General features: G+C 37.8%; 2 protein-coding genes across 7 annotated transcripts in view; one reads left to right on the forward strand and one right to left on the reverse strand.

Annotated features, from left to right (window-relative positions):
* The window catches only part of KPNA4 (karyopherin subunit alpha 4), a 29527-nt gene extending 10985 nt beyond the window's left edge, over positions 1–18542 (reverse strand). Inside the window, exons 1-10 of the mRNA XM_062582319.1 lie at positions 18355–18542; positions 9014–9058; positions 8118–8207; positions 8000–8029; positions 7866–7918; positions 5775–5870; positions 5561–5646; positions 2152–2238; positions 641–810; positions 504–548 (exon numbers count right to left, since the gene is read on the reverse strand). Of these exons, the coding sequence (XP_062438303.1) occupies positions 504–548; positions 641–810; positions 2152–2238; positions 5561–5646; positions 5775–5870; positions 7866–7918; positions 8000–8029; positions 8118–8207; positions 9014–9058; positions 18355–18423 (771 nt within the window). The 5' untranslated portion in view covers positions 18424–18542. The remainder of the gene's footprint in view (positions 1–503; positions 549–640; positions 811–2151; positions 2239–5560; positions 5647–5774; positions 5871–7865; positions 7919–7999; positions 8030–8117; positions 8208–9013; positions 9059–18354) is intronic.
* A 400-nt stretch (positions 18543–18942) lies between these two features.
* Positions 18943–27958, forward strand: part of B3GALNT1 (beta-1,3-N-acetylgalactosaminyltransferase 1 (Globoside blood group)) — a 44878-nt gene continuing 35862 nt past the window's right edge. For 4 of the 6 annotated variants that reach the window (XR_009959309.1, XM_062582943.1, XM_062582939.1 and 1 more), the window contains exons 1-2: positions 18943–19208; positions 19431–19523. Coding sequence is in view for 2 of the 6 variants with exons in the window: in XM_062582943.1 (XP_062438927.1) it covers positions 19185–19208; positions 19431–19523 (117 nt within the window). In the remaining 4 variants the exon portion in view is untranslated. Of the gene's footprint in view, positions 19209–19430; positions 19524–24489; positions 24591–25216; positions 25469–27958 lie in introns of those variants that run through there. The other 2 variants (XM_062582945.1, XR_009959308.1) reach the window with 2 other exon arrangements.

Here is a 27958-nt window from a genome sequence, read left to right on the forward strand (position 1 = left end):
TCTTTTATGATTTACTTTACTATGAAAATAAGCTAAAATTCATATTTAACATCTCATAAGTTTTATATAATGCTTGCTAGCATTTTACATTAGCTCCTCGTTTCTCATATTTCTCCCTGGATTACTGGGCACTGGTTTTCATTACAACCTCAAACTTTTTAGTGCTAGATGTACAAAATCCTATGTTTATCTATTAATATCGCTACAGAAACAGATAAAACTGCATTTTTACTTCCTATGAAATGACTGCATGAAGAAAATAAGCTGATAATCTCTTAAGCATGGGGAAAGTACATTCAATTGAGTACCTGCAAAAATACACAGGGAAATGAGGCAAAATCATAACTCCAGCTTAAAAATATATATCAAGACATCATTATAAGCTTGCAATGATCCAGGAGTTTTTTTTTTTTTTTTTTTAAGTTACTTATGACAAATCATATACTTCATCTAGAAAGCTACACATGAGCACAAAATAACTTGCTGAAAGTGGTGCTACTTACATTTACATCTGTGTGGTGAATTAAAACGCAGAGGGCTGGAAGAATCTAAGAAGAAACACAGCATTAAGCAGCTATGTTTAAGGCATTCAGATACTAAACTTTGTTTAATTACACTGTGCAGTGAGTAATTCAGTCACCTCCTGAATGGTTTCCATCGGTGGAGGAGGATCTTTGTGACGACACAAGTTGACCATGACCCAAGTAACGTTTCTTAAGAAAGTTATGGGAATAGATGGGCTGATGAAGGACAGCAGTGGTTTCACTACTCCGAGACTAATAACATAATCTCTACACTGGGGTCCATCACCTGTTTAAAACACCAAAACCACACAAAAAAAGTATGAAGACAAAAACCATCACAGAAACCAATGCCATTCACAGAAACAGTAGCATGAAACATCCTCTTAAATTAACGTTAGGCTGCAAGCTCTTAAAGATATCTGAGAGCTTCCTACCAATGTTTTGACATAATTTGTGCATGAGTCCTAGACCCTGTTGTATAGGGCTCAAATCCATACCATCTCCCAGTTCAGCAGACATCCAACAAAATAAATTAAAAATGATTAATAATGGCTACTTAGTAAATAATAATGCATCCAATATTCAGCACTTACTAGGGAGTCAGTCTACTCTAACTTCTGTACATTTAAAGTTGTTTAAATTAAAATGCATATAATAGACCTGAAGTTAAAGATGATAGGCCTGGAGAGATGTATATAGATGCACACAGATACATTATCTGTCATAAATGGACACTTATTTAAAGCTTAAAAATGACCTGTAGCTGTCTAATTGCTTTGTTTTGAACCACTCATTAAAATCAGGTAAACTGCTAGCAGAAAAGCATTCCACAAGTTATAGCAGATCTGCGGGGCAGGGTGGTGGAAGGGCAAAAGAAAAGGGTGAAGAATGTTGCAACTAAATAGTTTACTGCCCAATGCATTCCCGAAAACCCGTGCAAAAAGATTAATACTAAAATATCCTAAGAATAGTTCAGAATTGCCTGAAAACAAACTATAATCTCTGTATTTGAAGAATAAACACTACTTTTGTCACTACCTAAGTAATGACAGTTGCCTCAGACATACCATCCAACTCATACTACACACATCCGCCACTAATAGTCATTCCAGGTTGCTACAATACTGAACTTTCTTTTTCAGTATCTTACAGCTGATATTAGCTTTCCAGCACTATAAACATAGTCAGGACTACAATCACGTACACTGCAGTGGCTAAAGCTCACACAAGAAGAATCAAATGAAAGACTGAACAGTCGCAACCTAACTAGATTTCAATGCACGCTGTGTGAGAGCTCAGGCAAAATGTCAAGAGCTCAATGGAAAACAGTATTTTAACAATCTGCATGCCTGTTTACTAGCATTTCCTCTTCCTGTACCTGGAATAAAAGATGTAAAGGCACATGTTTTTGTGTGCACATTGCGTGTTTGTAGACAAAACAGGAAGAAGTTAACAACAGGGTGTAATTCTTGACATAATACCTCAACGTATCAAAGTCAGTCTAAGAGCTTCATTTCTTAGTTGAAACTATCTCCATATTCTAACAAACAAGATCCTACCTACTTTATTCATTCAATTTCAAAAGGAACTTAAAGGCTTTTTAATAGCAGGTGTAAGTAACACAAACCTATGATATTGCCTAAAGCCCACACAGCTTGCTCACAAACATTTTGATGAGGTGAATGCAGCAGTCTCAGAAAAAGTGGCACAGCATCTGAAAAACACAAACAAAAGAAATCATGCCATCGTTAAGAAATAAATTATCTTTTGAGAGTTATAACTGACACAATTAACTCTTAAATAAAAATTCAATACTGCATGAGAAGTTTTTTTATTATTTTTTTTTTTGAGTTCAGTACTGGCCAAAGCTGTACTACTAGCTTCCTAGACAGAACTGAAAGAAAACATTGCAACAGTTATTCCTTTATTAGGTTCAAACAAGAGCCTGCACATCAAAACACTAAGGAAGCAACTCTCAACATTTCATCTGCTTAATCTTAATAGAAGTTTACTAAAGCTTATCAAAACTCTGTATTTAATTATACTATATTGGAATTAATTTAGAAATACATTGCTAACTTATTTGTCAAAACTAACTGGCAAGTAGTAACTGTTTAAGACCAACCTCAACCAGTCAAGTTACCGAAGTCTAAGTATATCTATACTACTGATTGGTAATGTAGTAAGAGGGAAGGACAGGGGACTGATTTGCTGCAATCTTATGATTCAAGCACCCTCTATCCCCCATCACATCTTTACTAGCAGTGAAGCACATGCCAGCTGCTGGTCTAATGTGCAGAAAGCTAACTAGTTGAGGACCTTCCAAACACATTGCAAGTGGGAAGCTCCAGGCAACTCTTCAGCACACTTCAGCAAATAACTTTAGTTGTGGCTCTACCAGGAGGGAGCAAAGCTGAGCACGGGTGTGGTGAGTTCCAGTGCACACCACAAGGGACAAAGCAAGCTAAACTGAATCCCTGCTACTGATACAAAGCACTCACTAAGCATCAAATCACTGTACTTTCTCTGATATTTCCAGACTTATCTGTGTTAGTATTTTTTGAAGACAACCCTCATGAAAATATCTGTACAGCAACAGCAGCTGTTTCTACAAATCCACTCTGCTCAGTCTCCCAAAAGGTAACAGATACTGATTTAAAAGGATACTTCATATTGAGTGTAAGTTTTGACTCTTTAACTCGAGAGCTGTTGTCAGAGATAACACAACAATCTAGCTGATCACCACAGAGGAGACTGTTTCAAATGCTAATACATGACCAAAAAGAGAGCCAACCAACTGAGCAGTAAGAAAGTGATCCAAAAGACAACATGCAAAACCACACAATTGTTATCAAGAACAAGGCAGCTATCATTCTGCCCCATGCTGGGCTCAGACAGGAGAGTGCTCCCAAACAGCAACAGCTATACTGAACCAACACTTAAATAACCATTCTATATGCACTACATTTGAATGACTCATTTGGATACTCATTGTTGCCCCCAAACCTAAGGTGCTCACATGACTGACAGTATAATCTGAACACTTATATACTTCAGACCACATGGTATTTCACTAAATTCTGGTATTTTATAGATTCTCTCTCAATATGAACATTTTTTGTTAGAGAGATAACAATCACAATAGATTCCCTATTTTCTCCTAAATAAAAGTACTTCAATGCCTGTATGCAAGGAAGGAAACACATCCCCAGCAACTATATTAATACATACTTTCAAGGAAGATGATAGATCACCTTCTTTCATTTAAAGAAATGATTGCAAAAAACAGTTTCATAGGTTACAACTGGCTAATTAAATTGGCTAATACAGACCATACACACAGGCCTGGCTAAGTCAGAAATCACCAAAATAAATAATGGCTATAATTGGCACTCAGCTTCACTCTATCAATAAGTTAGGTTTAAACAGTTAGGGGAAAAAAAAAAGTGTTCTAAATCAAGAGATGTGTAACAGAGCTTATATATTAACTAGATTTTCAAAAGAAAACTCAAGATGCAATCAGGAAAGGAACAGAAGAAATTTGGGAACATGAAGTTAAAAGTATTAGAGAAGACTACCTATTTTAAGAGTTAGATCCAATCTTTATCGAAGTTAGAGTCAACACTAATTACCCTTTACTTTTACAAACTGTCAGTCTTGCAACCAATGCAATTTCAAAGCATGCATTCAATTAAAAAAGTTCCTTTGACTGAAGTTACCTGCCTTAAATTCTTTGAAAACTGTCATTGAGAATATATTTGTTCAATTAAAAGGATTTTTAACTCCCTCAGTCATTTAACAGAAAAAATGGTACTAAAGACTCTAGCATGAAAGATAATTACTTTTAAAATCATATCCAATAATCTACAGATTGTAAGAAACCTGTAACCACCAGGAAATAACAATGAGCAAGAAACAATCTACTTCTATTAAAGTGAAACAGTTAATCATGGAAGAGATGAAAGAAACATTGATACAATTTCATTGCTTAAGTCACAGTACATTTTAGAAGCAACATTAAAAAAAATCCATGTAGTTTAAAAAAATCCAATATACTATGATGGGTGGGGGAAACATACAAAAAAAAAAAGCATAATTCTGTGCCTTTTCATTGTTGGAAGCACAGCATGTCCAATGGAACCAGCAGTGTGAACTGTAATACAACACTGACTCCAACTCTTAAAGCTATTGGTATCTCACTTCATGAGATACCCCATTTTGTGGGTTTTTTTTTTTTTTTTTTTTTTTTTTTGAATTTTAGGGAAAAAGCTTGTTTTAATGTTTGCTTGATTGTATTATGAGTCACAAAAAGCTCAGCTGTTTCATTCCCTAAGTTCAAAAAACTGCCAGTGCTTCTATTTAGCCCTGCTTTACCAACAGAAATACTACTTTGGCCCAGGACACGTTTAAAAGTACAAAAAATTGTTTGTTTTGCTTGGCAGTTCAGATTCCAAGTACAACAACAATTCCTTTGCAAGCTTCAGATTCCTCAAAATATGAAGGAGAGCATTTTTATCTTCAATGTGATTTTGGAAGCGAGTTCGATGACAGGCAACCTCTGAAGTTGGTCTGCACCTTTTCCTCCCTCTTCACAGTTAGACAGGAAATCCCTCCACGGGATATTTTAAAAAAAAAGTTTGAAAACTGGAAACCAGCAGATATCATCTCTGCTAAAATAGTGAGTTCCCAGAAGAGATTACTCACCATCAGGAAACCCAACTGAATTTAAAATCTGAGAAAATGAAGAACAAAAGCAGGTGTGCGCTTCAACTGATGCTGCTTGCCAGAGAAGAGGAAGAACTTCTGGCAGGAGACTTCAGGGGCAGGTCCTTCAGCGACGTGCCTGTGATTGACAACTCAATTTCAACCATCCCGGCTATCGCATCGAAGGACCAACCCTATCATGTGGATTGGTGAACATGCTTGAGATAGAGAGAACAGGAGTGTGGATGCTCTTTACAGTATCATTCAGATCTTCTTATTTTGTGGAAGTTACTGTGCACACTATATCAACAATCAAACACTGTTTGACTTACTAGATTGAACTACAGCCTGTGTTTGTTCAGAGGTTCCAGATGCAATGTTTGTCAAAGCCCATGCAGCTTCAAACTGTAAAGAAGGACTACAAAATAAGAAAAAAAAATGTAATATGAGTTTTCATTTAGAATCTATAGGCATGTTAACTGAACACTGAAAATTCTTGCAATAATAGAAAGGTAATAATAATAGAAAGGTTGTAAGAGTACTCACTTGTCATCTCTTTCAAGACAGTGCACTAAAATAGGTAATATTCCTGATTTTATTAAATCATCAATTGGTGGATTGCGATCACTGGAAAGCAGCTTTCTGTTCAGGAACAGAAAAGAAAATATAAGACTTATCAGGGGAATCACAGTATGAGAAGTGATGACTGGAAAGGCTCTCTGGAGGTAGTGTGTCCAACCTCCTGCTCAAAGCAGGACTACTGCTAGCATTAGATCAGGTCACTCATGGCTTCATTAGACTCTGAAAACCTCCAAGAAGTGTGGAGGTTCCATAAGTTCTTTGGGAAAGATGTTCTAGCACTGCACTACACTACCCTCTGGCAGAGGGATCTTTAAGTATCTAATCTCATACTCTCAAAGACCAAGTAGGTTTTACTTTCTCAGCTTCAGTGAAAAATAACTAAAGCCTCACGACAGAAACCACTGAACTACTGAAAGTTACCATGTATTCTCTGACTAGTTTTGAGGAGCATCACCAGCCAGTAAAATAAAGATTACTAAACTTATTCAATTACATCCTCCTGCATTATCTTCCTACCCCAACCGACAAGGCATATAAGCAGACCCTGGCTGCTCTGGCAAGACTGTCAGAAGCTTGTTTCCTCACTACTAAGGATATAATATGAGAGGCCAGGGTTCACAAAGTACTATTGCAAGGAACAGAAGTGTACGGAATTGTCATAATTTCTGATCCCTTTAGTTTCACCTTTCTCCACAGGGAGGAAATTTAAGGATGATGAAGGAAGGTTCCTGAGGGGACCACTTGGGCTGCTTCCTAAAACCTTTACAGGTAGTGGGAAGAGAGTATCTATAATGATATAGCTATAGATGAAGAGATATCCCTTCATATCCCTGTTTATTCACAAATACAAAGCCTCTTGTAACAATCAGCAAGATGTGCATTTTCAGCTTCCAGCTGAGCAAAGACTATTCCCTCTAGAAGTGATGACAAGTTCACAAAAATTAAGAACGAAAGTTTTGTCTTAGATTAAGTACTTCTAATCAATTTTCAATGTATGTTTTGGGGTATGATTTGGACAAGATTTTTCCTTCTCATTCCAGCCTCAGACTAAACAGAGACACAGAGTAATTAAGGCTGAAATGCATGTGTTTTCTTCTCTAAAAAAAAAAACAAAACAAAAAAACAAAACAAAAAAAAAAACACCTTTAGGTTACTACTTTTAAGCCTTGCCAACAATATCAATTGCACCAGTTTAAAATTAAATTTAGTTTTCAATTGAAAAAGAATATTTAAAATAGTAAGAAATCCATGTGGATAGTTCCATCAGGCTTAATTCAGTGTACTTCAATCTCATTTATATCAGCTATAATAAATATGGTTTTCTAAGAGATACTAACCTGATTAAAAAAAAAAAAAAAAAAAAAAAAAAGAAGGCAAGTCCCCTGACAAAATAGCATGGAAACTGCTCTAACACTTATCAGATTCAAGTACAATACCTCCCAAAAGTCCAAGTAACTTCCTATTTGCCAGCTTCTCTGCCTGAACTTCCACAGAGTTGAAACAGATAAAAAGTTGTAGCGCTCTGCTACAACAACAAAAAAAAGCAGTAGCTCAGGAAATGGCAGCTAAACACTGAATTTATGCAAATTTAAAGAGAAGTTCTTAATATTTTCAGAATACTTCTCATAAATGCATATATAACTTTACATATACCATGCATAACTCCTCTTAGAATGAGGAGAGATTTTATGAGGCTTAATTGATGACAAAAATATATTAAAAAGATATTTATAGTCACTTGTTTCTGTACTTAGTCTAAATACTGTCCATAATCCCACCAATTACATTTTGTATTCCACTTGCAAGAAGCATCAAGTTATTACTACACTAAAGTAAAACTCTAGTATTTAATTGTATCTAAGGAAATGCTGACCACTTCGAATACACAGGTATTTGAATCTCTTTTTAAAGCTCTGTTTATTGAGGCTTTTTAAGGCTTTTTTTCTTTTTTTTTTTAAATAGTAAATGACACCCTTTTTCTAATTTGGCTAGAAAAATTAGGAAAGAATATATATATATATGTATAAATATATATGTCTGAGAAAAATGTCTTACCTTGCAGCCTGCACAGCACTTAGCTGTATACCCTGGTTGTCACTTGAAGCATTCTAAAATGAAAAAGAAGTTAAACCTTTCACATACTTGTCACCAGGTTACAAAGATGTTCAAACATAATTAAGAATTTTTACCTGTACTATTGCCTCCAAAGAAGTGTTTTGCTAGAAAAGATATTAAAATAAAAAGTTAGAACTTAGAAGCATCTTCTGAATAAGAAAAGAAGAAAATATTTGTAGAGTTAATTCTTACCACTCTAAAGTCACCATCTATATCAGAATCTTCACAGATATCTTCATGGGGTACATTTCTCCTCTTTAGAAGATGCTCATCTCTTTTGTTCTTAAAGAGAAAAATGATTTTATGTCTTTAAAATCTTGAATGGGGCAGAGGAAGGAAGAAGCTTCTGTTCTAAGCCAGCACCATAAACATGCTTTCATTGATACTACTAAAGTTCCAGCATTCAAAAAGTCAGAAATGACTGCAGAGGGAAGCACTTATGCAAAACCACTTTATAGGGAGAGGAAAAAAAAAAAAAAAAAAAGCTTCCATCCAACTTTATCTAGCAAAAGTACAGTTGCTGCTGTAGTTTTCACATGTTCAAATACTTACAACCTACTTGTCAGCATTTATAAGCAAGATGAGGCAATTCCCAGAATTTAGTTTTCTATTCAGCCCAGAAGTAAAGCATCTCAACTCAGGATTACTTTTCTCAAGAGCTAGAGTTTTGACAACTGCAAGCAGTTTTTAAATCTTCACACGTATCCTCTGCACTAGTGTACCTGCATCTGTATTTTGGATCACTGCTTTGGGCAACAGAATAACTCTGTTTCTAGATTAGGAGAAAATCCTCATTTTCAAAGGAAAAAAGTTTGAACCTTTAAAAGGCTTACCTTAAGAAGCTATCTGCTTCTAAAGTTCCTTCTAAACCAAAAGCACCTACACAGAATTCATTAAAAAAAAAAAAGAAAAGAAAAACACACACACACACACACAAAACCTCCAAATCCCCCCAAACCCAGAGTGTTTATCAGTGGCGTTCTTAGTGGCCTGAAGAACACACAACAACTTTAAGCTTTAAATACAAGCTTTTACTGAAATACCAAAACAGCCAAATTCCACTTGATAAGAATACCAGTTCATCTCACCTTTCTCAACTCCACAACAACTTCATTTCTTTGTCTTCTCATAGTCTAAAAGGAATCAAGATCAAAGAGTATGTTATATTATGAATCTAGATCAAGTAGTCAGAAAATAATTTTTGCACAACTCTTTAGCTTATGTACTTTAAACAGTGCTTATTCACACAATTTTCCTTATAAAGTAAAAATTCAAGAGGAAATAGAGATACTGTGTTAAATTACATTTGACTATTATTTGATAGTTAAGCACAATTCCCTAGGCCTTTATATTGAAAATGAAAAATTAAGACAGTAAACTGGATCAGGGAAGACAGTGTCTGAACAAAAGGTCATCATTAAAGAGCTGTATATAAAGCACAGTAGTACCAAAACCACATTATAAATACCACAGAAAACAGTAATTTCTAAGGTGTTTCCAATTTCAGTTTGTCCATTATTTATAGCCTTTTCTTAATTCAAATTTTTTTTTAAATGTCTCCTTTCAAGTTAAAAGTATTTTGACAGGAATCCTATTATTAGCAGAACATACAAAACTGAGTATTCACCTAGTAAAACGTACCCAGATCTATAAGACCACGATCCTCAAAACCACCCAATACCTGCAGATACTATTACCAGTCAAGTTAGATTAGAAGCTACCACCACTGCTTCCAAAACTAGCACCAGTGTTCCTTCCAGAATCAGGCCTGGGCAAGAGATACAGAGCTTAAGGCCAAAGCCCAGACAGCCAAAACTGCCACTTCTTTAAGAAAGTCAGAATAAAAAGTGCTGACCTGCTTTCAGACAAAGGCATACTGGTAAGCTAGGAAGCAGTAAAGCCCAGCCCAATTGCCTCCCCTCCACTCAAGATTAACAGCTCACACTTCAGGGCAGCCAGAGAACCAAGTGACTGCACAGACACTGGTACCAGGGAAACAACACTGCTATACAGCTGCAGCAGACTCACTGATCAGACAAATGTGCAAGGAATACAATCCATTACTAACAGGTAATAGTCAACACAGAAGACATCACACAGCTACACTGTAAAACAGAGGCAGAAGTTCAGATTGTACAGGCAATCCTTGATATCAAAGAATACAACCACTACACTGAAAAGAACAATGCACTTCTTCAAAATAAATACATATAGTCAACACAATGATCTATTTTTAAGTGATGCCTACTTGGATTAGTCCTGCCTTCTCATGCACACATTGCACTAGTAAGTGTACTTTTCCACACATAAGTCATGAAACTTTTCTGCTGAATAACCACAGTAAATGTGACGAGTTTCACACGTTCCTGATGTGCACGTTCTTCTGTTGCTGTGTGAAATAACAGTGGCTTTATACACAAGTTTAGATGAAGAGATCTAATAAGCAAAGCTGAATTATGAAAGTATTATTTATAAATTAGTCACATGAAATACTTTTCTGTAAAGACTCCAAATTAGGTTGTTCAAAGAAAAAATGCAATCATAAATGTACATAAATGGGTCTACTACTGCTTATGTTACCACAATGCAAAGTATAAATAGAAAAGTCTCTAATAACTTTCTTCTATGCTTCAAACTCCGCAGTGAGTCAGAATGGTAAAATCAAAGCCAACTGCATTTTATTCTAACTTAAGAAAATATTCAATGCCAGAGAAAGTTTAAAATTCCAGAGCATAAAGGATCCCATTAAAATAAAAGAAAGCACTAAGATTTTCTGTACAGCAGTAAGAAGCCGTTCTGAAGGTAAGGATTAAAAGCTTGACTTTCAGAAGGGCTTTTCTTTTTTTTCTTTTTTTTTTTTTTTTAATCAAAATGAATGTACATTTCTTTAGAATCAATATTTTCCAGTTCCAAGTAATGCAGTTTTCTTTCTCAAAGAATACATTATAAGAAAAAGAGGGCAGGAACAGAGACATGGGTAGAAGAAAGGATGACTCCCCATTGCCTGGGAAGTAGAAACTTTCATTGCTTGAGGACCAAAATGCAGTTCACTGGGAAAAACAGAAGAAAAAAAAACAAAACACACCCACACAATAACTTCCCCATGAGGATACCCAACACAGATGAAGCACACGTAACAAGATAAAAGTCACAACACACAAGTTTGAACTGTCCCACACTGGAAAGTACCAAATCAAGTATTCAGTAACTGTTTTAAAGTATGTTAATTCAAACATAGGTCAAAGTTAAAATTAGTAACAGATCAAAGATAAAAAGAATAAGTCCAGTAAGTTAAAACTAATTACATATCAAAAGTATTAGAATAAGAGTCCAGCACAACTTAAATTTGTAGCTTTCATCTAGACAGTTATATCCACCACATGAAGTCAACAGTAGTGTCTAACACTGCAGTGTTTTTTTTTCTTGACAAAGCTGATTTGTTCTTCCTGCTTTGTTCATGTCATATTCTTAGGAGAGTTTTTTTTTTTACTTCAGTATTATGAGTTTGCTCTCCAACAGCTGGATAATCTTTTCAAATATTTCTCAGAACTCTTCAAAGAGTGTAAAAAATCTCAACACAATGTGATCTCTAAATAGCAAAAAATATTACTTAAACATTTATTAACACATATTAACATATTTATTATCCAACAGATAGTCTCTGAATATGATACCTGTTTTATAACTACATTAGCTTTTATAAATACATAAGCTTATTCATAAGTGTCAATGTTTTATAATAGACCTAATTCAAGTGTCTTTGCTGACACAAAATGGAGAAAAGTTGAAAACAGGAAAATTTCCCTAAGAATTATTTTCCTAAATATGCACTTGTTATACAACACACCAATACAGAATACTAGCACTGTTATCTGGCAGTTCATGCTTCAGCGTTCTAATGTGTGCACCACTTCAGCGCTGGGAAGCTCAGTCCTTTGCCAGCAGTTGCACACACTGCAGGATGCTACCAACTGCAGAAGTCAGCACTACAAAATTTGAGTCCAGAAAAGTGTAGCCCAGGATTCTTCAAAGACATGTATTCTGCCTGAATGATGAATAGTAATGCTGAAGAACAGAGGCAAGAAGCACTCAACAGCCATTTGCCTGTGCTTGAAGGACTGGTGCCTTTCCAGAGAAGCCAGTATCAAGCACATTCCTGGATACCACCTAACATATAGGCACTTCAGAAAGACTGTGCAACTTCACAACTGACAGATCTGCTAGAAGCTCTTGCTCTCAGCCTGCAGTATGGCATTCACTGTACTTTCTCCCAAGTCTATTAACCTGATACATGCGAGTAGAAATTAAGGTGAGGAAAAATCTTTCATTGAAACATTCCAGAATACAAACCCCCTATCATCACACAGGATTGTTAATTAACTCCTTTCCAATCATCACCATTTACTGCAAACTAATGCAAGAAGCACACCTAAAGAAAAGCTGCAAGGAACATTTTTTCCTAGACTTCAGTAACGATACCACGGTTTACAGCAAAGCTGTAGCTAACCAAGAGCAAGACACAATAAACAGTTTCAAGAAGCAGAAGACTGTATTGTTGGGGCATCAACTGCTAGTCACCATTAAACCATAACACATACTAAAAGGTAATAGTTACAGTTACTAGTGAGCCCAAAGGGGAATATATTCTGACTCAAGTGGTAACATACCTTCAGAAGGACCAGCACACAGGCATGCATGCATGTGTAAGAGATGGGGAGAGAAGAGTAGGAAAAAATGCTGAAAAATACACAGATATGTCATTTGAAAGTTTCATTATTTGAAGACAAGACATGTATACAGTCAATTAGGCTTTAAAAAAATCTTGAAATTACATCAGCCCTATCTGGAAGACCATGCTTCTCATTCCAGCAGAAAAACCTGATAGTCCCTTGGTTTTGATTCCTGCTTGCCTCTGAAAATCTGAGTACCTTAGACTCGCAACAGCTTCCACATGAAAGACAAGTAACCACTGAAGTCACTGGTAAAAAACAATTTACAAAAATAGGGCTACTTAAAAATAATTTTGTGGATGAACAGTACTTGGTTTACAAGTTGGTCATCAGTGGTTAACTGTCACTGCCCTTTCTCCTAAGAATATGACATGAACAAAGCAGGAAGAACTGAAATCAGCTTTGTCAAGAAGTTTCACAGCATGATTTCCCCAGCCTGCAAGAGTTTTGAAGAAACTGAAGTGAAAGCAACAGACCTAAGAGCTAACTTGTGGGGTTTTTTTTTGTTTATTTAATATCCACAGGGTAGATATCTAAATATAACGGTTTCTTGGCAGGTGGCATCATAAAGCTAGACTCTCCAGTGTTACCTTCTGCTTTGCAGAAGATACAGCTTGATTTTCAGACTTCCCTGAATCACTTCTCAGCCTGCACTAACACAACTGTAAGCAATCAATCTCAATTTAAAAGATCCTAGAAACAGAGAATCCAGAATGGTGCTTGACAAATGCTCCAACTTAAAAACATGTATCACTTTTTAAGTATGAATTCATCTGGCTCCTCTAGTCATCAAATCTTATTCTTCATTTGCTACCCTGAAAATCAAATTATCAAACTTAGTTCTCTCAGCCTATGATTGCCAGCCTTCCATCCTCTTCCTCCCCCAACTAAATATAGCTCCTCAAGTTTTATCATAAAGGAGGTCATTAATCATTCCTCATCCCTCCAGTTTATTATTACAATGTTTCATTAGCTAAGAGCAGCAGGATCCTGATGCACTCTAGAAGGCTTCACAGCAATATCAAATACTGAAAAAATACACTGCACATTCAGGAACTTCTCAGATCTATCAGCACTTTCTAAATATACTAACATACACCTGGAGCTCATGCTCAGCTGATGCATCACAATCCCTCTTCAAGTTCTTTCCTTGTATCACTGCTTCTCAAGATCTCAACCCCTATTATATACATAGCATGTCTTTATTCCTTTGCATGTTTTTTGCTCACAACTCACAGAGTTGTTTTTGCATCTACAATAGCAAGGCCTGCCACTGTACCAACAATGTTAAACCTTCGCTTATGCCTCCCATTCTAGTGAGTGGTTTGCAAAAGCATGCTCTTCCTGTTGCAAAAGGCAACAGCAATTACTCTAAAGCAGAGCTGCTTGACCCATCTTTTCCTTCCTTGGCAATTGCTACTGTGCACTGGTATAGCTAGTATGATCTGTGATTCAAAACACAAACAAGAAATTGCCTGGAAAAAAAACGAACACTAGTTACCTCCAAAACCTTCTGATGGCTGTGTGACACCTTCAATTTTTTGTTGAAAACACTATCAACCATGGCCCTGTGCACCAACTGCTTGTCCATTGCTATGTGCTCACAAAGCACTCAGTCTGCAGATCACAGTTCAAGAAAACTAGTCTGTAACCCTGAACACACAATGACTAACAAGTTCTCTTCTGCTTCACAGGAATAACAGGCCACTGAAGAATAAAACAAAAAACAAAAAATAAAGGCCTCCTCAGAGGCATGTGGAAGTTCACATTTGCAGGTTCTCCTTTATCTGTTAGTCCTCTTCTATACTGGTTCTTGTTCATTTGTAAACTAGAAAAATAAATTTTATCCTCAAAATTACTGAGGAAAATGCTAAACAGTTTTAAAGCCAATACAATCTTTACAAGATACCATTAGAAAACAAATCTCAGCAACTATTCCTCCTTTAGAATTATAATAGGAACTCTCCATTGCAAAAATCAATATAACATTCCGCATGCTGTCATTCTAGTTTCTTCCTGGAGAAGCTGTACACTCCAAATAAAGTGTCTTACACAAAGACATCAACATGATCTTTTTTTTTAAACCACCACAAAACAGGTGAGCTTCATCACAGAACTAGTGTTTAATGGAATCTATTTTTAACCAGCTTATAGTGAGTGAAGTTACTGCCCTCCTTCAGATTCTTCCTATTTGAATCCCAAACTTACTATTTTGTGTGTGATACGACAGAAGGTTAAAAAGCTTCTAACTACTTGGGATAGCCAGTAAGTCATGAAATTAACTTTATTTCAATCCTATGAAGCTTTCTTAGTGCTCCCCAATATTTTGTCAGTGTTACAAGACCAGTGAACTTCATTGGCAACTCTTTAAAAACTTGATAGAGTTTTTCAGCAGTGATCTTGAAACATCTAGACTCAACGGCTGCTCCAACTTTTGTTTTGAAGTACCCTGCCTTACAACATAATTGTTGTTTTATATCATGTGTCTCAAATACACAAGACATTCCTTGTGGACACTCCTCTCCATTCAAGGAGAGCCAGGAGAACCATGGTGCAAACAGGAAAATATATTTCTGGTTGAAGAGACAAGATGAAAATAAGTTATCTTACCTAGCTTTCCTATACAACAAGCACTTATATAATTTTGTATAAAATTACAGATAAGCATTGTTGAAGTATAATTTTGTTTCTGGAAGTATAAAAAGAAATAGCAAGTGTGACTGTTTGGGCAGTTCTTTAAGGAGTTATCCTTAAAAATTTTAAGGATTTTTTTCCCCCCATTAAGGGGGGGAGATAAAAAATAAGGAATTTAACAAATCCTTACTCTTACTAACAGCCTACTGCATGTACTACACTAGAAACTTCAAACACTACAAATAGATACTGTCTTAGCATTGGCTATAAATTAGCGCACTCATGCCACAAACTCTTCAGCTGTTAAAAAAAAGTTTGTAATACTTGATATTTATGTTATCAATGCTATAAATACTAAAAAGGACAAGGAATTATTTTGTATTTCTGGTCAAAACTAACTCCTCTATTCCTAACCTAGTCATTAATGTCATCTTAAAACATACAGCAGCAACTGTTTACAACATAACATGTTTTTGTATGCATGTTTACTCAATACTTAAGTGTATAAAGAACTTATTAAGCATGCATTCTGTAAATTAGTGTGGGTTTGTTTTAAGGCTAGGCTTTATATTTTTAGAAGTACATTGATATAAACTGGAAAACTAGGTCAAACTTTAATTCATATTTACACATACAAAGGTCTAAGCATATGCTTAGCATTTTAAAAGACAGAAGCTGAAAATTTTCTTCCAGTCTTCTGAAAAACATACAAATAGCCTACTATGATGTGGTAAGACCTAAAAGTTAAGTGCAATGCAAGAGTAGCTATTAATTTAACTACCAATGAATGGACTTCAGCAACATGTAAGAATGTGAACCATTTTTAAAAAAGTTTGTAATCTGCAATGTGCTAGAACTTCATAATCTTTAGAAGTATTTATTAATTTGGCATTCACGAAAAATACTAGAGTAATTTATAATTTGTATGACAATCTGCAGAGACCAATTGTCACAGAAAAGAAGGAGGATCACTAGTTTTGAATTAAAAAAAGAAGCTAATGGCTACAGAGGCAACTTCAGCAGACATAAAATGGGGGAGGAGTGAAGGAGGCGGGACAAGGGAAAGATAAAGATCAAACGTTGGCTTCCTATGTGAAATAAACAGACACCTTTCTGTCAAAAGCAACAGAAAAACGCACTTGTATGATGCACAAACCGAACACTCATTAGTAACTGTTGCTGCTATAATATACCCTGACTACAAGCTGGCATTACCAACATCTCACGCTTTAATGAAAAATGTGGTGTGTAAGCAGTTAACAACAAGAATGATAGCCGTAAGCCTGAGCTATTGTATGAAAAATAACTGTCCATGGTAGTTATTTTAGGTACCAAGCATATGTTCCAAGATTTGTTGGACAGATGTCAGTATCTAAAATTTAACATTGCCACACAGTGTTTTTTCACTGTAGAAGGCCACTTAAATGCATCAGCAAATTCAAAAAATACTTGACAGATTACCTGCTTCCTGATACACACACACAGGGCTCCGTCTCTTTGCGCATGTGTTCGTGTTAAGCCTTCCCTACTTTAGCTGACTTACCTTAAAACGGAGTATGTAGGCACCAGAAGAGGAATAATGCAGACACTCCAATCTATTATTTTTTGTAAGTTTTTTTTTTTTTTTTTTTTTAAGTCTGTCAGCATATATTTTACTGCATCTTTTCCTAAAGGGTCTCTTCTCATAGTTATCTGTTCAAAGTTAACTAAACAACTTAGACAAAAAGAAATCAACATTTAAAGCAAGTCCTCACTAACAAAGGTAACAACTCTATTAAAGCTAACAACTCTATTACTAAACAGAGCAATCAGTGCATTAATTATTGCCATTTCCAACTATTTTGGCATTGCCAAATATTGTGCATAATCAAAGAATAAACTGGTACCAATACAATTACTTCTTAGTAAGAACTTGCCTTAAATGTTTATTTCTTTTTGTCTATATTGTTTCAAGAAAAAAAAAAGAAAAGCTATTATTAACTTCTAGATTAGCCAATTGCCCAGGAAGAAACATGGCCGATATTTCCATGAATGACAGCAAAATAAACGCATCCTCTACTTTTGAAAAAGGATACTCTAAATTTATCTGTATTGCCACTTCATATGAAAGCTAGGATATTATACTATGCTGTTCACAGGGACAGATATTGAAGTCAATGCAAAATGAAAACGAGAAATATCTGAAGCCCATTTCTCCATCAGAAAGAACTCCATGCCATGAATATGACCACGCACAGGTTCCCCAGTCAGCACTGCCGGCAAGTGTCTATGGGTGAGGCTCGATACATAATTTTAGTATTAGAATATTTACTATGGAAATCCTAAATTAATTATCTCTTCCACTATGTTGACAAAGCAGCTTTACAGCTGAAGCGAACAGCATACATGGCAATCTGGCCTCTGGAAAGTTTAGAGGCTGCACAGTACAAGCCACAACTGTTTCCACGCTCCACGAATTGAACACTAAAATACTAACATTTGCCCCATTTTAAAAAGGGCGTTTAAACGGACAGTTATTGCCTAGAATTAACGTTGAAGATTAACACTTGAATATTTTAAGAGACAAACAGCAGCGCGCACAACTGGGCCCTGATGCCTGACTCAGGCTTTTCGAGCTGTTCAGTTAAAAAAATAGTAATGATTAAAAAAAAAAAGTAGTTAAGTGTTTAGCAGGGAATTAAGGAAAAACTACGCAAAAATACTACTTTTATTGCTGTCGACAGCGCGAAAGCGCCTTAACGAAGGGCGGTTTTAACTACACCCAACCGAGCTCGATAAGCGCCCGGGGCGCCCTGCCGCGGGGAGGGGAGAGAAGGAGGGGGAATGCCGCCGCCCCACGCGTGAGGGAGCCCCACGCGCGGCGCGGAGGTGGGGGGGGCGGGCCGCGCGCGGCGCCCAACGGCCCGGCCGCGCCCGGCCCTCACAGCGCCTCCCCCCCCCGGTTCCGTCCCTTCCCCCCGCCGCCGCCGCCGCCGCGCCCGGGCGGGGGAGGCGCTGCCGCCTCTCCGCGCGGGGCGGGCGGCGCAGGCCGCGGATGAGAGACGCCACACGGCGGCGGCGGTTACCTCCAGGTCGCGGCCTTTGTTCTTGAAGTTCTTCAGCCGCTGGTTGTCCAGTTTCTCGTTGTCGGCCATGGCGGGGGGGAAGGTGGGAGGGCGCGCGGCCTCCTCCGCCGCCGCCGCCGCCTCCTCCTTCCTCCTCCTCCTTTCCTCCTCTTCGCGGGCCCGCGCCCTGCCCGCCGGGGTCCCCCCTTGCCGCCGCTGGGGCCGCGGCCCGCGCTGCCGCCGCGGTGCCGGGGCGCCGCTGCCCGCGGGCCCGGCTGCCTGGGCGGCGGAACGTGCCGGTAGCGAGGGACGGAGCCGAGCGGGGGAGGGGAGGGGAAGGGAGGGAGGGGGGCGAGCGGGGGGGGAGGAAAAGAGGGGCAGCCTCGATCTGGCCCGGCCGGCCGCGCCCGCTGATTGGCCGCGGCTCCCGACGCCGGCGGCGAATCGGAGCAGGGAGGCAGAGGGAGGGAGACGCGCGGCGGCGTGACGCGCGCGCTGACGCCGCGGCGCGGGGAAGGGAGGGGGAGGAAAGGGGCGGGGCGCCGGCCCTTCGAGGAGCTTCGGCCGCTTCCCTCAGGCGCGGCGGCCATTTTGGGTGGCGGGGGAACGGGGCGGGGGGGTTGAGCGGTGCGGCGGCGCGGTGGTGGGGCCGCGCTGCGCCTGAGTGCCCGGGTTCGCTCAGCCGCGGCGGCTGCTGCGCTCGCCCAGCCGAAAGTAATCCTTCGTCTCGCTGGAATTTGTATTCGCTGACCCCAGCGGGCGCCTCAGGAGCTGCCCCACCCCCGCCGCGGGAGGCACTGCAACTTGCCAGCAGTTTATAAAAAAAAAAAAAAAACGCAAAACTGTCCTAAATGCGGCCGCGGGTCGGGCCGCAGGTGTGTGTGAGCGCCGGCGGGGAGCGTTGGGGGCAGCGAGGGATGGAGGGGCCGGGCCGCCCCAGGCCTGCCGGGGTGGGGGGGGGAGCTGGCCGCTGTCAAGCAGCGAAGCTTCACGAAATACTGAGTGAAATCGGGGCGGGACGAGCCGCTGGGACTGTCAAGAGGTGGCCTCCATCTGGCGCCGTCCAGACTTTAATCCAATCCGTTGTGCTTTTCTAGACTTCGGCGCTAAGGCGACTGATTTTGGAAAGAGGAAGTAGTAGCGTGCAGGAAACGGCAGCAGGTATCTTGGCCGCCTCCAGAGAGACGCGGGTAAGCTCTCCGAAAGCATCAGCACCATCCGTATGCAGATCTGTCTGCAGGAGTGCTGCAGTTCAGTTTTACTTGCCAGTTTTCTCATTTACGCTATTCAGCAACTGTGGCCCAAGCCCACAAGCAAGAATTAGTGGCAGTATTTCTGATAGACAAGGGATGAACAGCGTTGGGAGCAAAATACTTTTTCAGCAAGATCAGATTTCATGGATCTTTGCAGCCTCTTAGCATGATGATAAAGATAGACTGTACTGGGCTAGAAATAGGTTGCTGTTGTCTTTTGGACTCTGCTATTTCAGACAGGTCCATGTCTTACCAGTTGGGTGATGACAGTCAGGTTTTGTGGCGGTGGATTTTGGCCTGTAGCAATAACTATAATTCATTCTCAGGTGGTGTAGGTGGGCCGCGTTCCCAAACTAATGATGAGCTTTCATTGGATAGGCTTCTCACATTTAAGTATAATTATCAGTGTTACACACATTTGTTAACTCCCTGCTTCCTTCCAAGGTGCTTTGTCACAAGTATTACCTATGTATTATGCAAACTGGGAGAGGTTGTTCTTGAATTTGTGTTGAATACTCCAGTGAAGGGAATATGAAAATTCCACAGTGGTGCTTTGCTTAAATATAGCCCAAGACCCTTTGTTTACACCAAAATGTGGAGTTTAGAGTGTGTCCTTGTCTTTATTTTAGCAAAGGCAAGTTATCAGATTTTTTTTTCCTTAGGAATGCAGATATGATAAACTATTGCCTGTTGACAGTGACTCTTCCAGAAATACAAACTCCTCAGTTCTTTAGCTTTTCTGTGATGCAGGTGATTAGAGTACAGAGAATTTCTAGAAATGAAGACAAATCAGTGATTGCCAGAAAAACTCATTTTTTTTTCACAAATTACCCAGTGTTTTTTCTTCCTCAGGCTTACTTGGTAATGCCTGTAATGTTTTGACTCAATGGTAATTTTGAGGAAAAAACGCTGGGAGTAGTACCTGTTCCTTCCAGTCTTCCAGAATATTAGAAAAAAAGTATTATCCAAAGTGTTTAAGCTAAGTTTGCTCATTTTGAGTGTTCATTTTGATTGAAAGGAGATAAGGAATATTTGAACAAATAGATGTACTTGCTGAGCAGAGAGGACGGTAACTTTTCTAAGTTGGTCCAGAAAATAATACCTTCTACCTGGAAGTGCTCACTGAACATTATATTGTGCTGGTCATGCATGTAGTACATTCAGTCTTAATGCTTGTAGAATTAAGTCTGGGTTCTTCTTTGTTAAAGACCTATACGTTGATGAGACTCTCATTTAATCAGTTACCTTATGATTCTCCTTAAACATACTTGTTGGGAAAAGTCAAAACCATGATGGAAGGTGCAACCTCTGAAGTAGGTGTAGTTAAGACACTCTAAGATTTATGAATATCAGAAGAGAGAACTTGATTTTGGTTTTATACTCAAGAAAACATGAGGATGATGATCTCCCAGACTATGGGGTCTTACCTCCAGGAGATTTTTCAGAGCATGAGTCTCCGTTCCTAGATAGAATTGTAATAAAGCCTGAAAGTGACAAAAGTCCAAGTCACCGCAGCCATGTTGATTGCATAAATCCATGTGAGTAGGGTAAATTAGAGTTAAGTAGTCCAGGTGACATTCCATATAGCCATAGCTAGCTGTCTACCAATACATAAGCTGGCTTGTTCAGAGATGACTTGGGTACACATTGCAGTCTGAACATACAAAAAAGACTTTCCTGACATTGCTTTTTAAATAAAAAAAAAAAAAAGAAAAAAACTTAATTTGACAATATGATGGTGTTTTAGTGTACTAGTTAAGAAAAAAAAGAAAAAAATAACATTTATTTAGCTAAATTCTGGTTGTTAGCACAATTGCCTTAGGAAGGCAGGATGTTACAACAGTACAACCATCTCAATGTCATACCTCACTTTTTCAAAATTCTTGTACTTTCAAATTGATGGTCTCACTTCAAAAGAGAAGTCTTTAATAAACAAGAAAAAATTAAGATATGTAAAAAGTAGAAATGCGTGAAGTCTGAGAAACAATATATTTTATCAGCTTCATCAGTGTTAATTCAGTTAAATAAAATTGCCAAATAGCTTCTCATTACTATTAGAAGCGAATGTTGCTTCTGCACTTGCTGTTTAAGGAAATAATCAGTAAGTAAAATACTTTTCTTTTTCTTTACCAAATTGGAAATCTCTTATTTTTGCTGTAGCTTTTGTTATTATGAGTTTCTTGTATAACCTATTTACACCTGAACAGTTTTAATTAACTGAAAGGAAACTCCCTACTTTTGCTATATTTTTCAAGGATATTTTGAAGCTGCTTCCTTTTGAGATTAAGGTTTGCATTGCATGTTTCACTGGGATACTGAAAACCCGTCATCTTTTTTATTCTCTGTCAGCTTTGAAATTGCCCTAGATGAACATACCTTTTGTAATCACATAGTTGATATGATGGAAATAGTATTACACTGGCAACTGTGCTTTCTAGTACTTTTTGCTGAACCACAGCTTTTTACATGCTAGGGGTATGAAATGCAGAAAGAGAGACCTAAAAATAACAAATGTTTAGCTAATAACCATTGCAAAAGATCTGAAAATTCAGGATGCAGCACTACAAATCTGTTACCGTGACTGACTCATGCAGTTAGTAACTTTAAAATTGAGCTCCTTCTGAGGAAATTATGTACTGAAAGAAGAAAAAGATGAGAATTTTAACAAGTGCAATAGCTTTGCAACTTTGTCTAAAAATATAATCAGAAACATTGAGAAGTTACTGTTACAATACAGCATGAAGTCATTGGTCTCAGAATTAAAAGGTGACAGGTATTTTCCAGACCTACAAATAACTTGCTGTTTGGTTGTAATGTCACCTCCTTTGAGAAGAGATCTTAGAGTCCTTGAGAAACATCTTTGCAGTTTTTGAAATTTTGTAGCTCCAAGAAGTTTTCTTTGTGAAACACTATCTGAATGCACAATTGAGGTGCTGGCCGTGCAAAACATATTAATAATTAAATTGTACAAAGTACTACAAGGTTAAACTCCTGACAATAACAATATCCTGAGATTATAAACAGTCAGGCTATGAAAGTAAAAAAGTGTTTGTGTGTGTGTATATTCCTATATTCCTCTCTCTCTCTATATATATATGTATATAATATATGGACATATACATATGTAATATATATACACGGTGTCTAAGACCCAACCCAAAAGAATTCTATGAAGAAGAAAGAAAAAATATTTTGCTCCATCAGAATTTTTTTTTCGGCTACTTTTTTCTTGTCTTTTGTAACTCAAAAATGTTTGTGCTCATCCCACCTCTACCACTTCGTGCTGTCACCACATGTAGTGTTGCCTGGTTATGTAACATGTGGTTTGGAAAAGATGGAATTGAAAAGCCAGCACATTATTTTGTGACCAAAACTGACTCGGTATTAGACAATGACCTTTAATGAAGTCATCTCCCTTTTGATCTTCCCTCTACATTCTTGGAAAAAGATTGACAGAGACAAGGGACTGAGCAGTATCTTGTCATTTTATGAGTAACCGTTTGAAAATAGCTGAGAATCACTGGGTTAGTGTTCCTTGGAGAATCTTACATCAAATCCAGATCTATCTTAAAATCACATTACTGCTTGCATTGTCAAATCTAACGTAACACTCTGGTGTGTATAGCTTTCCTTTAGTGTACCTTTGTATGAAATATAAGAATATGCTTAGTTCTTACTGAATTATGTATGTTCAGAGGAATACTACCCTTCGGGAGTCTTTGATCTGTGTTTCTGGTCTGATATCACCTGAAGAATAATTTATAGTGTGACTTCAGTGAAGACATAATCAGAGATTAATCAAGTGCATTTTGTTTAACTGTAGTCTAATTAATCTGTTTAGCTCTCAGTGGAACAATTACCATATTATTTTCTTACTGGTTGGATTTTTACCTCAGATCTGCAGTGCTAATATCCTAGCACTTGGAAGCCTAGTTCTGAAGAACAGACCAGTTCCCTTCTGAATTCTTGATCTTGCAGTGCTGGGTTGTCTTAACAGCAGCAGCAAAGAAAAGCTGATATTTTGATTATAAATTATTTTTTCCTAAAAGAATATGGTTTGACTAAATATAGGTGCCCACAAGATAATAAGTTATGTATATTGTGCAAATTCATTTGGTATGATAATCTTCAAACCTCCCATGATATTACAATACAAAGCTGTGTAATTTATTCTGTTTTTTGCTTGTTTATCAGCTTGGAAAGTAACAGTAATGCAAATATAAAGATGGTGAAATAAGATTCTGCTCCGATTTTATACCTTCAAGCAATTAAAAAAAAAAAAAAAAAAAAAAAAAAACCACTGAAAGCTGTTAAGTTACTGTTAGTGATTCTAGATTATTTGATCTTAGCACCTGAACATAAAGTTAAGATGATCAGCACAAGTCAGAGTAGCTTGAGATAGTTATAATTTGTGCCAGATTTGAGCTGCCAGTGCCTGCCATGTATAGGAGCTAGAAAGGAGTTACTGTTTGTCAAGAAAGGATTTTTCTCCACAATACAAGTTTCCAATTGACATAAACAGCCATTTTGTCACTTTTCAAAGTTTCTGACGCAGAGGATATCTGCAAGGGCATCAGTTTTATGAAGGTTCTGGCTTGTCAAGCAGCTGTAACATAGGCCATTCTGACTTACAATCTTAGTTCATCTGGATTTCTGCAAAAAATGCAGAATTTATATATCTGAAATAGCTTTTAGCCACTGTTGTTCCTTCCCTATGGGTTGTGGCTTCTTTGTCTCCTACAGTGCAAAATGGAATCTATTCTTTAGTATTCCAGTTCGTGCATGAGTCTCCTTCATCTCGGATGCCAGTATTACTAGCTAACTTAAGTTATGCGCTGCTTCCTATGTCCTTTGGGCAATGTATTTTACTTGTCACAAAACTGACTGCTCTGTACTCCTGCAGCCTCTCATTTCCAACAACCTTTCCTTGGGGCTGGAAGCAGGTGCCAGTGGGAGAGCTCCGCATGGTCTGGGAAGCTCCCTTTCACAGGAAATACTCAGAAGGTGAAGTACTCACCGTTTTAAAGCCGCTTTACTCTCTCAGGCTGGCATAAAGGTTGTGCTTCAGAGAGCTAGTCTAAATAAAAGCTAATCTTTGAACCTCAAAATATTTCTAAATACTTTATTTCTTCATCCCCAAAATACCCTTATACAGGTTACTGACCTGTATGTATATGTAGATAGATGGATGCATTATAAATAATTCATACTTACAAAAGGGTAAGTTCATTTGTAAATTTTGCACCTGATTAAACAATGAGACAATGTCTAATTATAAAGTTATTTTGATAGTCTTTTTAAAGTAGTTATGCAGATTGAACTGAAATCTTCTAGTAATATATTTTCATCAGAATATTCATTTATGTGAAATGTGTTAACTGAGAATGCTTTTTCATACCTAGTAAATCTGTCTGCCTAGTATAAAAAAATAAATATAAAGCTGAGAAGATTTGTGTTGCACATAGGAAAATTCTCATTAATCCTGGAGATTATCCACCCTTTGAGACTCAAAATGGTATAATAACTAGTATTAACAAAAAAAAAGTGGACCACTGGCCTGCTCTTAGGATATTGTATAATAATTTTACATCTGGTATGCAAACACAGCTATTTGTTTTCATCTTACACAGAGTGTCTCCAGGTCTGGAATTCAACTGCACTTGCTGGACGCTGAAACAGACATATCAGATGATACCTAAACCTAAACTGGGATGAGCCTTGAATAACACTCCAGTTAAAAAAGACATACAAAAACAACACAAACAAATAGTAAATGCACAAGATCAAGCCTTACAGAACAGAGATTTTACTTTTTAAAAAAGAAGGTATTTACAGATAAGGATGAATTCAAATAAAAAGCACCATGGCTTTCTTGGGCTCCATCAAGCAGCTTAAGTTTTTGTGCGCTTGTTTTCACTTCAAAGTGTTCTGCTGTAACTCTTTAGTATGAAAAGCCCCTTCTAGAAAGAGCTGGAGATGTTCATAGAGTTTTTCTGCTGAATGGGAGGGCAGGTGGAGGCATAATGACTCCAGAGGCAAGTCAGCACAGAGCCCTCAGCATGAGCTAGTTCAAACGCCATACCGTACAGCAGTAGGTCATGAGCAGCAAATGCCACGCTCACATTTCAGACTTCAGTCATTGAAGCAACGACAACCATAGGCTGGCTTCAGGGGAGCTAACTTGAATCATACTTTTGCAATACACAGCAGAATTTTTAAGGTTAAATATAGGAGCAAAATTGATTTTTACTCTCTGAATGCCACTTTCCCATTTCATCTCCTCTTACGTCAATGTATTAGAAGCACTTCTCTGGAGCTGGCATTAACCAGTTACTGCTGCAAGGGATGTTGCTTTTTAGTACAGTGCTTGCTTTTGGCTGAGTGTCTCAATTCTCTCTGCTGCTGCTCGCTTATTTTACCTATTTGAACTGCTTGAGCCAGATCATAATTTTTTCTTAGAAAATGCTTATGCAAAGCTGGCATTCTTTCCTGAGCTCTTGCTTTACTAGCTGATTCTTAACTAGCTGCTCAAACTTTCTTTGCCCAGTTGTAGGCCACTTTGCAATAAAAGGCTGTATGTCAGGTATTTGAAGCAACTGTAACAAATCCACTAGAGTTGCTGTCATCATTGCTGACATTTTCTTTAGTGTTATTGTTGCCTATAGGTCTTTGAAAACAGGAGTACAATGGATTGTGCATTGCAGATATATCTGGTGGATGCATGTCATCCCTTAGGAGCTAGAAAGAATTGTTAATACTGTTATCTTCTTTGAAAAAATGTTAACTCTTAAATTACATGCAGCCTTCTGTCCTGCTTCCCTTCTCATTTGAAAAAAAAATTGATATGCAATTATTTCAGCTAATTTTTCAACTTGTTTTTCAAATTGTTACCGTAAGCTATTGTTTTACTTTTTGATGGAAGTAGACTGAAGTCTTTTGGGTGACACTAGGAATGGATTTGGACCACAAACTTTTAATTACAAAAATTTTATAATACCATAGTTTAAAGTTTTGAAATTTAACTACCACTACCAAGTGTCTTTGTTCATCACAGGCCTATGATTACCCAAGAAAGACATTTTTCTACTGTTCCATGGTCAGGGCCGGGAGGAAAACAATTTACCCTGCCTTGAAAGATAATATATCCCAAATAACTAATAGCAGATTGTACTATGTTGTATGAGCATAAATAACTTATAGGCTATTTTCTGCAGGTAGCTGCTGCTCTTAGATCTTCACTCTTACAGATGGGTCATTCTCTTGTGAGTGGGAACCTGTGTAGATCATGTCTAGTGTATTAAAAAGGTGTAGAGTTTCCTGTGTGTGTCCTCTCTATTTTCCAGTGTGTAGTTTATAAGTAGAATTTAGAATTCTTGGTTACACTGTATTTTAGCTTTTTTGTGTTTAGAAATACCTCTTTGTATTTATGTATTTATGTTTTTGTACTTAGTGGTGCTCAAAAAGGGTCACTTTCTAGCAGTGTAGTTACCAGTAGTGAACTGCGACATAGTCACTAAGTAATGAGCTGCACATAACTGAAGAAAAAGCTGCAAGTATCCTAAAATGTCCAAAACTTGGTAGGATTCGACACATTTCTATTTATAACACTTTAATCATATTGTACGATAGTGACATTACAGAGGGATGTTCTTGAACTTAGTGCAGGCTTGTATCAAATGTTAATAAAGCCAAAGGCCTGTTGATGTCACTATGCCAATTTAGTTTTATTGCTCTCACTCATTTAGCACAGGCCCTTCCCAGTCTTTCTTTCCTGTTCTTATTTAGGCCCTAAATGTTATAGATGCCTTGAGGATCTCCCTCCACGTTGCCTATTTGAATTTCAAACACCTCATCATGAGCACTGTTGTTTTAGATAAAGAGCTCTAGATATTTTCTCCTCTCTTTTAAGGAAGCTACTGTGCAATTAGTTATAAGATAATGCACAGTATTCTTTCTTCAAAAGGAGAGACAAGGAAACAGATCCACAGATGGTGCGAATTAAAGGTAGTTCCTCTGACTTCAGTGGGGGTTTGCTGATTCACATCAGCTGAACATCTGCTCCTGTGATTAGAAAATAAACTTAGGACTCCCACATGACTGCAAGTACTATGCAGCAGGCAGTCATGTTAAAATTTATGATCATAGTTTCAAAGATATTTCTGAAATAGGACATGAGCCTAGCTCTGACCTCAATTATTCTGATTTAATATAACTTTTTATTTAATATAGTTTATGATTGTTCTTAATTTATATTGGTGAATTTTTCTACAGTTTTGCTTATATACATTGTTTTTAATGCATTAGACCAGACTATTTGAAGAAAAACTTACAGATCGTAAGATGATTCCAAAAGGTTTCTTGGTGCATGAGCT

The sequence above is a fragment of the Rhea pennata genome, chromosome 9 (assembly GCF_028389875.1).
Source record: "Rhea pennata isolate bPtePen1 chromosome 9, bPtePen1.pri, whole genome shotgun sequence".
Taxonomy (NCBI): Eukaryota; Metazoa; Chordata; class Aves; order Rheiformes; family Rheidae; genus Rhea; species Rhea pennata.